This window comes from Chiloscyllium plagiosum, unplaced genomic scaffold, assembly GCF_037043375.1.
Source record: "Chiloscyllium plagiosum isolate Xiang-an unplaced genomic scaffold, Cpla_swu_hap1 HiC_scaffold_39, whole genome shotgun sequence".
Lineage (NCBI taxonomy): Eukaryota > Metazoa > Chordata > Chondrichthyes > Orectolobiformes > Hemiscylliidae > Chiloscyllium > Chiloscyllium plagiosum.
In genome coordinates, this window is record NW_028270177.1 from 9,950,925 (window position 1) to 9,964,546 (window position 13,622).

The 13,622-nt window shown below is 42.6% G+C and overlaps 1 protein-coding gene across 6 annotated transcripts in view; it reads right to left on the minus strand.

Moving 5' to 3' along the window:
- Positions 1-13,622, minus strand: part of LOC122540917 (A-kinase anchor protein 13-like) — a 417,382-nt gene that overhangs the window by 13,818 nt on the left and 389,942 nt on the right. For all 6 annotated transcript variants that reach the window (XM_043677213.2, XM_043677212.2, XM_087981477.1 and 3 more), the window contains 4 exons: positions 8,236-8,397; positions 6,726-6,796; positions 2,199-2,240; positions 120-170 (listed from right to left, as the gene is read on the minus strand). In XM_043677213.2, coding sequence (XP_043533148.2) covers positions 120-170; positions 2,199-2,240; positions 6,726-6,796; positions 8,236-8,397 — 326 coding nt within the window. The remainder of the gene's footprint in view (positions 1-119; positions 171-2,198; positions 2,241-6,725; positions 6,797-8,235; positions 8,398-13,622) is intronic.

A 13,622-nucleotide genomic window follows, 5' to 3' on the forward strand; every position in this document is an offset into this window, starting at 1 on the left:
TGGAAGACAACAAAGGGGCAAATGCACATCACAATGTTGTATAGCTTCTGTGCTAGTTCCCAGTTAGTTCTCAGAAGTTTAAAAATGACTATTAAAGGGAATAAAGATGAGATACGTACCTGTAATCCAAGCAACAACTGCTGCAGGCTCAGCACCTTCTGAAGCACATACTGAAAGAGAAACACATCATGTCAAGTGAAACAGCAACAGGCATTTTTAAAAACAATGCTCTTCCCTCAGGCACTAACATTAAACCCAGTGTGTGTGTGGGTATGCAAGAGAGTCCGTGTGTGCGTGAGTGTGAAAGAGAGCATATGTGAGAGTGAGAGAGAATCTGGCTTCAAAATCAGAACCTAATCCAGAGCTCCAAACCTTTTCCCACTATGAACCCAATTTGAGAATGACTGAAAATGACTGTGACCCCCTCAGTGAGAATTGACTGCTGGGAGGGGCCCTGTGGGACACTGCCACTGCCGCCTCAGAACCTGCTCCCCACTTTAGGTTGTGACCCCATGCTTTGGGGGGCATAGTCCTAGTTTATAAAGACTTGGCAATGTGGTTGAACAAAAACACCTTGAGCACGTGTCCCCTTTAAACACCCAAACTACACTGGTTGGGATAAGGGGTCAGATTGAATGAATCGTTTCCCCACCTAAACCAAATAAATTATATTATTTTGAGAAAAGATTTGATAAGTTATCAAGACTCTCCAAGGGCAGCTTTTAAGTAAAAAGTGTTCTTATTGACCTTTCACTAACTTCTTCCAGATTATTTAAACTAGTTCCTGCTAATCGAAGCTGCTGTAGCTCTTGGAAGGCCACTGTAACAGTTCCGATGTAATCCCCTGCGTTTTCTGGAGTTGGGATGCATGTTGGCTATGGATTTCAGCTGGGACATGAAGATTGGGCTCTGAAAAATCCCCCACATCCTACTGACACAAAGCAACAAGGAAACACTGTAAACCACCACAGGAAACAAAAACATCCACAGTCATCTACATCCCCAACTTTACCCAGAGATTGGGAGCAAAACCAACAAGCAAGTAAAAATGATGATTTCTTTTCTACAGAAATGGAGAGTTCATACTTGGCTTTCCTTTCGGGGTACTGAGGCACCATTACATTACACAACCCTCAGATGAACAGTTTCAGTTTTTAAAATCTAAATATACCTGTTAGATTAGATTAGATTTTAGATTACATTACAGTGTGGAAACAGGCCCTTCGGTCCAACAAGTCCACACCAACCCACCGAAGCGCAACCCACCCATACCCTTACATTTACCCCTTACCTAACACTACGGGCAATTTAGCATGGCCAATTCACCTTACCTGCACATCTTTGGACTGTGGGAGGAAACCGGAGCACCCGGAGGAAACCCACGCAGACACAGGGAGAACGTGCAAACTCCACACAGTCAGTCGCCTGAGGCGGGAATTGAACCCGGGTCTCTGGCGCTGTGAGGCAGCAGTGCTAACCACTGTGCCGCCATGTTGGTTTAATTGATGTTGGCATGGACTGGGCTTCATTAGGTCAGTGATTTTCAACCAGCATGCTGTGAGAACTGACTGAGTGTGCCGTGAAACTTTGGATAAAAGTACTGAAAACTAATGTAACACAAACGTTCTTCCATCTTAAACAATGTTCTATCCAATTAAAATTACAATTCATTAAACTCTGTGCATGAGTTGCAGTATTTTGTTGAACGGATCTGAAACATTAATGCATCTGATCCTTCCTCTGGTTTGTTGTATGCACTATGTTGCAAACCTCTCTAGTAAGACTGTAACCATAGTAAATGCAAGCAAATATGACATTTATGAGCAATTAATTCAGCTGAAAATAGTGGGCGGAGAATTTTCAATCTCATTGAAATGTGTCATGTTACTTAAAAGTTGGGAACCACTGGATCAGATGACAAACAAAGTTTCCAAGTGGATAGGGACTAGCTCATTTAGTTGAATCATTGAAGGATAGTTGGTGACTGTGGAACCTGGGACCCCAACTTTACCCTGAGGCTGGAGGTGAAATCAACACAATGTAAAAATGACTGACTGTTGGTTTACAGAAATAGTGAATTCACATTTGGCTTTCTGCTGAGGATATTGTGACACCAATACATTACGTAACTCCCAGTTGAACAATTTCATTTCTTTGTCTAAATACACCTTTGGTTTATTTAAAAATATCAGCCTTACCTCATTCTTTCTAATTGGCAGGATCAGATTCGCCGTCAGTCCCTATTAAAAACAAAACATGGATAAGACATGTAATCAGGTTATCACTGGGGCAAAATCTCAAAATAAAAATGACCAGAATACTGCTACAACATGCAAAATCATTGCCAGAGACCTGATTTTTGAGAGAAAGTGAGGGCTGCAGATCAGAGCTGAAAATGTATTGCTGGAAAAGCGCAGCAGGTCAGGCAGCATCCAAGGAACAGGAGAATCGACGTTTCGGGCATAAAGGGCTTATGCCCGAAACGTCGATTCTCCTGTTCCTTGGATGCTGCCTGACCTGCTGCGCTTTTCCAGCAACACATTTTCAGCAGAGACATGATTTGTCAACACAGTGAAGTTAAGCCTCTCTCATGTTTGGGTTCTGAAGTTTTAGAGCTTCAGTCTGAAGTAAATGCCAATCAGTTTTCCTTCTGCTGCCCACCAACCACTGTCTTAGCAGTGGCCAGCACATCAGTGGGATGCAAGGTAAGAGGTGATCTTAACGGCAGAGATGACATGGCAAGAGTTTGTTTCCTGATTCATGACACAGTTTGCACATGCTTCTCACAGTGTGTGGTTATGAGCTGGGCTGACTGGGGAGCTCCAGGATAGAAGGGTGCACTTCTTCATGTAAATGCAGCCAGGTGGAGGAAGTGAGAACAGACAGAGAGGAAGGCTGACTGAATTATTCAGCAAACATCACAGAGTCACTGATGATCAAACTTTTCAGTATGTTTTGGAAGGATTCCTTTCCCTATGAGAGTTTAAATCAGGCAATTTCCAAAGGGTGGGATATTGAACTGGAGCAATGGATAAGTTTTCAAAGGTGCTGGTACCTGGGAATTTTGTGGGCATTGGAAAGCTCTTTTTGCTGCTTTAATTCTTTAGCCGCTTGAGATTTGAACTTCTGCTTTTACACCGTTCCAGTGAAATTGAATGGAAATTCAAGGAACAACACCTTGTCTTTTCTGACTGCACACATTACAACCTCCCGGATTCATAATTGGGGTGTCAACAATTTAAACTGATAATTAATCCCATTCTTTCCAGACCCTATGCTTCTGCCTTTGCCACTTTGTGATCGTCTGGACCCATTTTTGTTTTCCTCAACTGCTCCACTATTCTCCCTTCTGATTTACACCATAAGACCATGAAATGTAGGTACAGAGGGAGGCCATTCAGCTCATCGAGTCTGCTCCATCATTCAATAAGATCATGGCTGATCTGATAATGCTCGACTCTACCTTCCTGCACACATCCCATAACCCTTGATTCACTTATTGGTTAAAAATCTGTCCATCTCAGCCTTAACTATACTTAGTGACCTAGCTTCAGCAGCCCTCTGTGGGAAAGAATTCCACAAGTTCACTACTCTCCGAGAAGAAATTCTGCGTCATTTTAGATGGGCCATTGTCCCGTTGTCACTAAGTCACTCCCGTATTCCTGTTAACCATAGACATTCCCTTTTTGTCTATCCTTCACCTCCCGTTTGCTTTATTTCACCCTGTACTGGGTTTGAAACCTTGTTTTGCTCACACTACTCTCCAGTTCATCAGATCTGGAAAGTTGGCTCTGGTTCTCTTACTGCACAGATGCTATCAGACCTGCTGAGAATTTACACCATTATTCTGTTTTAATTCCTGCTTTTTGACTCGCTGTTGTCTAATTGGTGGAATAATCTGAAATCAGAACACCTGCAAGTGTTAATATTGGCAGTTTAAGATACACACAGACTAACGGGAACACAGAGTTTACCGCTAACACTGATATTTTACACCTTCTGGTGAGTTACAAACCAGTTTTTAACTCTGTTCTGTTTCTGCGAGTGACCTAACAGAAAAGTAACGTGCAATGGTATTTTGACGGGGTTGATGGCTCAAGAGAGTCTGCTCTGATATCTCAAATATCTGAAATTAAAACAAAGTGCTGGGAGAGTCAACAGGTTAGCAAGAATCTGCAGAGAGAGAAAAACATTGTCAGCAGTTTGAATCGGATATAATTTTTAGATTAGATTAGATTCCCTACAGTGTGGAAACAGGCCCTTCAGCCCAACAAGTCCACACCGACCCTCCGAAGAGTAACCCACCCAGACCCACCTCCTTCTGACTAATGCACCTAACACTATGGGCAATTTAGCATGGCCAATTCACCTGACCTGCACATGTTTGGACTGTGGGAGGAAACTAGAGCACTTGGAGGAAACCCACGACTCCACACAGACAGTTGTCCAAGGCTGGAATTGAACCCGGGACCCTGCTGCTATGAGGCAGCAGTGCTAACCACTGAGCCACCGTGCCACCCTATTTGTCCTGATATTTGCTCCAAAGAAGATCACATTGAACTTGAAACATTAACTGTCTCTCTCTCTTTCTCTCTCTCCCCCTCTCCACACATGCTGCCAGACCTGCTGAATTTCTCCATCATTTCTGTTTCTATTTCGGATCTGATCTCTCTGTTGGCAAAATCCATTGTGCTTTCGACTGTATTAAAACTATAATTTTCAGAAGGAGATTGTTCTCTGACACGTGCTGAAAGGAAGATTTTTAAAAACTAACATGTCAACTATTTGCAGCAAAGGAGACAGAATAAGATGATAATAGTACCCTGAATCCTGAGACTATGCTTGAGTTTTAAACTCTCCAGCTGGAGGAAGAACCTCTCCGTGTCCACTCAGAAATAACCTGTAAATGTTTCGAATGCTTCAATGAGATCACCTCTGATTGTTCTAAAGGAGAGCTCATTATGAATAACCTCCCCTCATGGGCAATCCTCCCATCCTGGTTTTTATTAAAAATATAGAAGCCAGGCTGATATCATTCATAATAAGCGACGTCACTGATGGGGGCAGGAAAGAAGAATGTTGCCAGGCCTCCAGGGTCAGTGGTACATGGCAGTGACTGGAGGAGCAGGGAAGGTGAAGTCTAAGGAGGTGGGAAGATGAACTTCTGAAGCTGTTTCAGTTTTAATAATATCAATTTAATATTAATTTATTCAGTGTTTTACCATTTATACAATGTACTCAGTAATTTATTATGTAATCCAAGATGGTGCTGGAATGCGGTGACATTATCTACTTTGCACTGTACCTAGGTACAACTGACAATACATAAATACAGGGCAGTTAAGAGTCAACCACATTGCCGTGGGTCTGGAGTCACGTGTAGACCAGACCAGGTAAGAATGGCAGCTTCCTTCCCTAAAGTACATTAGTGAATCAGATGTTTTTTCCCCATAATTGACAATGGATTCATGGTCATTATTATACTCTTTATTGGAGATTTTTATTGAATTCAAATTCCACCACTTGCTGCAGTGGGATTTGAACTTGGGTCCTCAGATCATTATCTGGGTCTCTGGATTAATACTCTAGCATTAATACTACTAGGCCATCACCTCGTCTTAGTGGAGCAGAGAATGGGTTTAGGAGAATGGCTCCAAGGATGAGAAATTTCAGATATAAAGATAGATTGGAGAAGTTAGGATTATTTTTTTTGGAAAGGAGAAGGCTGAGAAGAAATTTGATAGAAGGTTTCAAGATTATGAGTGGTCTGGACAGGTTAGATAAGGAGAAACCTGAAGCACAAACTGAAGAAAATATATTCCACCAAGTAATGACATCAGTAAAACACAAACATAAAAGAAGCCTGCAGCATTTCACGGTTAAACGGAATAAATTAGTTGTGGGAATTAACTGAAAACATTTAAGCTTCATGAGGTACTGCGGTTGCCTAAATTTCTGTTTGTTTTCCTTAAAGAGGAATTTTCTCAAAATGCGGACAATACTTGAAAGAGATGTCAATGGAGGTTTGTATGATTAGTCCATGTCAATTGATCAAAGTTGCTGCATCATGTCTGAATGGAGTAGGTTTGCTCACCTATATTGCCACATTACCTGTTGTTGACATTCTTTGCATTAATGTTTGTTCTCGCCCCTAAATTTGAGAAGAGCCAAACCTAATGTTGACGACATTGATCATCTATACCCACCATTTCCAAGTGCAAGAATTGAACCCATGCTGCTGGTATTGCTCTGCATCATAAATGTGCTGCCCAGTCAACCAACTCCCTACCTCTGTGGTGTACCCATCTTGTGGCAAGATTCAGCCAAAGAAACTAACCATCAGAGGGCACACTAACCACAAAGTATGACAATCCCATAACCAGAGAAATTTGTCAATGAGTGACCAACATTTCAGAATTGCCCTGATGTCTACAGGAATTGAAGATTAATTTTGAGGATAACCAGAAACAACCCAGGCTGAATAAAAGAAGCTTTTGTTTTGATTTTCATTTTTTAGAAATCAATTAGAAATTCAAAGAGATGGGTGAGAAGGGCCATTGATGTACAAGTTCACATTTAATGAAATCTCTGGTATTGCTCTCCCTACTGTTGACTGACGTTAGCTGAGGACGAAACATGGGCCTGAATATCAGGAGCTCTCTCTAGTCTCTTGCTGAAGTTATAGAGAGCTCTGTTTGCATGATGTTTTGCTGAGCGTCATTTACCTTTTTTAAAACACTGTCTGATTCTGTCCTGCGAAGGTCCTGCCCATCTTCTACTTCATCCTTTTCTCCGCCTGCAAGTAAAGATGCTACAGTTTAGCGTTCAGTAACTGATCACAAAGAAATTCACATAACAAAACCGGTGTCTGCTTTCTCTGGGTTGTGGGACATGTGGATGTTGAGTAAAAATCAAAGGAATTACATTGCAAAGAACTTAAGAGCGTAGAAATGGAATGTTTGGGTCGATTAGTCCACTCCATTGCACACCCGCTGCACCTTGCTCCATCCCACCCTAAAAGCATCACCATCTGTTTCTTTCTCCCTCATCTGTTTATCCAGCTTCCCCATATGCAACCAAGGAAAGGCAGAGTCAAAGAGACAAAGTTTGGAGTTGGTGGAGTCCTAAGGTCAGATGGACTTGGGAAGAGAGTTCCAAAGTGGGGAATGTTTCTGCCAGTGATGTAGAGGAGTGCACCACAGGCAGAAAAGCAATTACTGTAAGGAGGTGGAGTGAGCCAATGGACGCAATCTGAGGATGAGGACAAGGATTCAGGTGGAACGTGTATCCACCCTTCCTCTGGTTGGCAAATTTATTTCGTTCTAATGAATTCCAAAATGAAAATATTAACAGAACAAGAACATGTACTTTAAAAGTTACAAAGTCAGGAAAAAAAATGTGATGCAATAACTGGAAAGGGACAGCTCAACACCAAACGTCAGGGGAGGCTCATCTCATGCCTGGAATGTGAAACCCAGCACCAAATAAGAGCGCTTTTGCTGTCAATGATTTCCCAAAATGAAAGAGTTGACTTGTGCCATGGAACTGGTTCCTCATCTACTCTTATTAAATGTCATGTAAATTTGGTTTTAAACCAATCTGTTCAGAACATGATGTACTTCTATGACAGGTAGGACTTGAACTGGGACACCACCACTATGCCAGGAGAGCCTTTTACCTGGTATCGGAATGAAGTGTTTAATTATATTCGGGCAATGGACCCTCACTGGGAAATTCACCTCTGCCCTGTGAAAAGGAGCAGTCTGAAAATGCACTGGTTGGGTTTGGAGAGGATTCCTCGTACTGTGTATTTTTGTGAATAAAAGCTTATTGAAATGAGGAAAGGTTAGGCTCCAGTTCTAACCACCACCAGGCTATCTAAAAGCAAACACCCATCCTCACTCCATCCCTGCTATAGTGGTTATTCGTTATGTGAGCACCTAAATTGGAAGGAAATTCTAAGGAGATCGGAATCAAGTTTGATCCAGTTCTCATTTATTATTTATATAAATACATATCCTAAGAAATGGCATTTGATAATGACTAACAACTGCTACTTTCTCTCATCCTTAAACATGGACTCACTATAGCAATTCCAATGTTGATCGATTGAGATTAACTCAGTTGGAGCATTGTAAAGATCCAAGGGCAAGATTTCTATTTAACTCAATCTTGCTTCGATGGTAGACACAAAACTCTCTTTTTAAAACAGCTGCTGATATAATACTAACTTACTTTTCGTGGCACTCATCTGATGGCTGTCGAAGCCTCCAAATGTCTCGGCCCTTCTGGGTAAGGATACGTGTCCAGTGATTCCCTCCTGGTCTGCACTGCCTGATGACTGCTGCCCGATAGCACCTCCAAAGCTCTGAGACAGCACATTCTGCAAGATCTCGACTGGATAAAGAGAGGTCAGTCAATAACCGAAGTAATTTAGAGCAAACCAACAAAAACAGAACAAAAGAACATGCTAGTACCAACAATCAGGTACATCGACTGCATGTTACAGACTGAGAATACCCACAATTAGCCTGATTCAATGCCATGCAGTCATTTTGTGGGCATAAGGTACGCACTCAACTATGATCTTCAAAGTCCTCCCACCTTTGGGAGGAAAAGACTTGCATTTAAATAGCAACTTTCACAGCTGCCAGATCTCTCCAAGCACTTTTCAGCCAATAAAAGACTTCTGAAACATGATCAGTATTGCAGGAAACCTGACCATCAATTTGCACACAGCAAGCGCCTGAAAACTGTTGTGATTATGACTAGATCATCAATGCTGATTGAGGGATAAATATTGATTAGGGCACTGGGAGAACTCAACTGCTACTCTCCGAAATATTGCCAGGGGATCTTTCGCACTGATTTGAGTGGGCAGATGGAGCCTACGTTTAATGCCTCATCCAAATCACCTCGGCCAATATAGCGCCCCTTTCAGTACTACAGTGAAGTGTTGCCCTTGATTTTGGGCTCAAGGCTCGGAGTAAGATTTGAACCCTGAACCCTGTGACTCATCAGATGGGAGTGTTACACTGAGCCACAGGTGAGGAGCACCGGCATAATGCCTCCTGCACCAGTGTCGGACTCACGATGTCCCAGAAGTTCATTCCAACTCCCAGAGTTAGAAAGGTTACATCCTCTAATCCCAACCCTGGGAAATGATACCATTTGACTGGATCCACTGGAAAACCATTGCTGACTCTTGCCATTCGGTAAAGTCTACGGGCCATCTAACAAATATGTGACTAAGCTTTGCATAAAAGCTGATGATAACCAAATATATTATAATCTGTTTCAATCTGTCAAACATCTCCCAATAGTCCACTCATTGGAACGAAGCATTAAAGTGATTAGCTGTGAGGAGTAAGCCAAACATTAACAGCCACACACTTAAATTCCAAGCCTTAGTGCCAATTGGTGAGGGATAGTTGGAGAGAGTAAAGAACATGAATTAATTGTCATAGACTACATGGGCCACTGGGCATTCTGCACTATTTAACACACTCATGGATGTTCATTGGCTTGAACTCCACTGTCCAATCCCTCCCTGTATCTCTCTGGTTCCAAAATATTTGCCTACATCATCCTTAATCACATTCAATGATGAAGCGTTCGCAACTCTCTGGGGCAGGGAATTCCAAATTTTCACAACTGAGTGAAGAAACTTCTCATCTTACTCTGAAATGTTCAACACTGAGACAGTGCCTTCATGTTCCTGATTCTCCAGAAACAGAAAACACACACATCTTATCAAGCCCTTTTCAAATTTTCACATTTCAATCAAATCACGTGCCATCCTTCCAAACACTGACGTGTAAATCCCATTTTCTCCGTCTATCTTCAGACCTCTCACCCCCCCTTTACAGGTCTATAGTATTTCCACAGAGTGAGGTAAAGTTACCCTGGATTGTCTGCTACAACAGTCTGAGCATAATTCACTGCTTCATTGAACAGTGCTGTGTGGACAGTTCACTGGAAGAAATGGGCATGGGTGATGGGATGGCTTTAGCACCCCATGTATAAATGGCAGAAGAACACACAAAGCTCCCTTGACTTCCCTTGTTCTTCCAAAATAAAGCATCCTTTCAAATGGTAACATCGCCACCTGATTGTAGTGCTCATCTTTGTGTCATGGACTGGATATTGACCTTTCATCTTGTAACCTGGGTTCAAATTTGACCCTGACAGATTGGAGAAAGATTCCTTGATCTGCAGGAGCCTCTCTGTAGACAGAGTTCAGCTGTATCAATACAGCACCCAACAGACCCCTTTGGCTGCTATTCAATTTGCAATGTTGTTGACAGAGGCTACAGGGCAGCAATTGGAAATGTTACCCTGCTGCTGTAGGTCACTCATCTGAGGTCAAGGCAAATTTTGTTCAGGGAGCCTTGTTTTCCATCTAAGCCGATTTGGACTTGGCCTGCGATTACTTGATGGGGCATCACAGAAGTTATTCAACTTGACCCCTAACCTGTGTGAGATCAGAGTTCATGTGTCAAAAGATTTAAGTTACGAGGGAACAGAACTTGAACCTGAAAGGAGGCGGAAGACATGATTGTCTGAAGGCATACAAAGTGTGAAAGAGGTAAGTGTAGGACATCAGGTTAAAACACAGGACAAGGAAAAGAAGGATCAACCTAAAAAGGGCAAATGTAGAATGAATGCAAGAATGTTCTTTTCATGAATGGACTCTCTGATGCAGCAGTTTTGTGGACTCGGAGAATAATCCCAATGTCGCTGGGCTAGTAACCTAGGGTATTGTCCAGGGGAAAATGGCACCATAGCAGCTGATGGGATATAAATTTCAATTAAACCATTAATGGTGCCATGGAACTACCGTGGATTGCTGGTAACACCCTTTCAGGTTGAAAGGTTTGGTGTGGCTTCATAACACAGCCATGGGCGGCATGATGGCTCAGTGGTTAGCACTGTTGCCTCACAGTGCCAGGGACCCTGGATCAATTCCAGCCTCGGGTGACTGTCTCTGTGGAGTTTGCACACTCTCCCCGTGTCTATGTGGGTTTCCTCTGGGTGCTCTGGTTTCCTCCCACAATTCACAGATGTGCAGGTTAGGGTGGATTGGTCATGTTAAATGGTCCATTGTGTCCAGGGATATTTAGGTAAGGTGGTTAGCCATGGTAAATGCAGGGTTACGGGGATAGGGTGGAGGGGGGAGCTGGGGCTTGGTGGGATGCTCTTTGGAGAGACACTGCAGACTCAATGGGCTGAATGGCCTCTTTCTGCACCCTAGTGCTTGACATGTTACTACCCTCTGAAATGGCTGGGAAAGTCACAATTTGGAATGGGCAACAAATCTGGCCCAGTCAGTGGCACCCACATCCCATGAAAAAACAAAGGACAGATGTTTTGGGTGTTAAGGTGGGGGCTGAAGATAAAAACTCGAGATTAATTTTAAAAAAAAAAATTGTAGGTTAAAAAAAAGAGGAAATTATGAGTTTTCTGGATGGATGAACCAAGAGGGTGAGTGATGGATGACCTTCTCAATCCAAATTCTTGCGTGAACTGGACAGACCCAGTCCCCTCACTGAAAGCTAAACATATTTTTCCTCTGGTGAGTGCAAACAATTAACAATGAACCAGAGAAAACAGACATCAAGATCGAATGAATGTTTGGACGTGAAATGTTCTTGTCTGTCTGTATCAGCTGAGCTCATTTCCAGGCCTTCAGATTAGACTTTGTGATTTGATTGATTTCAACTGAAGCAAACCTCCTGCCTGGTATTTCCAGGATATAGTCAGCAGTTTATGTATACACAGTGACCACATTTGCTGGTCAGATAACAGTATCAGAAAGGCTACTAGACAGAGGCGGAGAGATGCTGATCACTTTATCTCTGTGGACAGCTGCTGCATATCTGAGGAGTGTATAGGCAAGTCAGTTTTCTACTTCTGTCCCCTTATGAAGAGGCAGGCTTTTGTTTAATTCACTCTTGGGATTTAGGCTTTGCTGGCAAGGACAATGTATAATGCCTTTGCAAGTTTTCTTCAGGTAGTAGCGAGCAGCCTTCTTGAACCATTGCTAACAGCATGTTGAAGGCATTGACCAATTGGGATATCTGAGATTTCAACTCAACGGCAATGAAGCCTCAGCCACTCGTGCTATGCTATTACCCCATAGGTATTGTTCCTGGTACAATCCTGCATTTGTCCTTTGGATTATTGAACTATGGACACTTGGACTTTTCACCAAGGATTAGCTGACGGGGCTTAAATATATAGGCTGGCACTACTATCCCTGCTCTCAAACCTGGGACTGCCTCAGCCTTTACCCCAGCTAATACCACCTATTAGCCTACAGACCAATGACTGAACCTTGGGCTGGGGTAAGCTGTGTGGCATAGTTCCAAACTAGGTCATGTACTTATCATCTGAGCCATTGGTGAAATGGTACAGGTAAATGGAAATGATAAGTAACAGGAACAAGAGTAGGCTGATCAGCCCCATGAGCTTGCTCCACCATTCTATAGTACCTGTTATTTGTCATCAGTTTATGATGTGAGTGAAACTATTCCCTGGCATTATCAGGCAATGGGATACAGGGCAACTGTGCATCATTAAAGTCTCACAAGCAACATTTCAAAATTGCTCATGTTGTCCACTCATGGACTTGTCCTCAGCCAAGGATGCTTGATCAGAATCTTTGAATGTCCTACCTAATAGCACCACAGATGGTCTGCCATGGTTCAAGAAAGTGGCCAATCAACTCCCACAGGGTGACAAGGAATGATTAAATGCTGCTTATAGTATCAAAACTTACATCTTGTACATAGAAAATGTTTTATATAAAATCTCAATGTTAAAGGAAATTTTAAGTCGCGTGTTCTCGCTTGGATGAGAGGTTCCACCCACTTGGTATTGACGAGTCATGCATCACCATTGAAAGTAATAGCTTGTAATTGTTTGTGGTTTAAGACCACTTCAAAGTTAGTTAATAAACAGAGCAGCTTGGCATGAGCTAGATGTACAAGAAGTCATAGGGAAATAAGATTTTTCTCATGGGACTGCAAGTTGCCAACCTCCAGGACAGGATTGATCATGATTTATTGAGAGCCCTTTAACTGCATCTGGTGCTTTGCCACTTCTACCATACAGACTGCCAGCTCTGGTTAGAGATTGGCCAGTAGTGATTAACTACGTGGTAGTTTTGTAAACAGAAGACCATTGCAATCCACAAGCCTGCCATTGCAAACCACTCATCAGCTTCCTTAATGTGATTCTAAATTAAAAATCCTCTTTCCAAATAAGAATTTAACACAAGTTCTTCATAAAATCTTCCCCTGGTGTTCTGCCTGAACATTGCCACTGGTAATCTCTTCCAGAATTTTACCATTGTTTTGTCAATGTTAGAAATGCAAGTAAACCAGGGTTGATTGAGGTAGGTGGGGAGTGGGGAACGTCACTGGACTCTGCATTAAAGAACTCAGTTCTTACGGACATTGCGGCACAGTGGTAGTGTCCCAACCTTCGGCCAGAAGGCCTGGGTTCAGATCGAACATGCCCCAGAGGTGTACCACAGCATGCCTGAACAGGATAATTAACAGTCACCCCAATGCCTGGTTGTTATCACATTCTCACTGGTAAACTAAGAGGGGAAACAA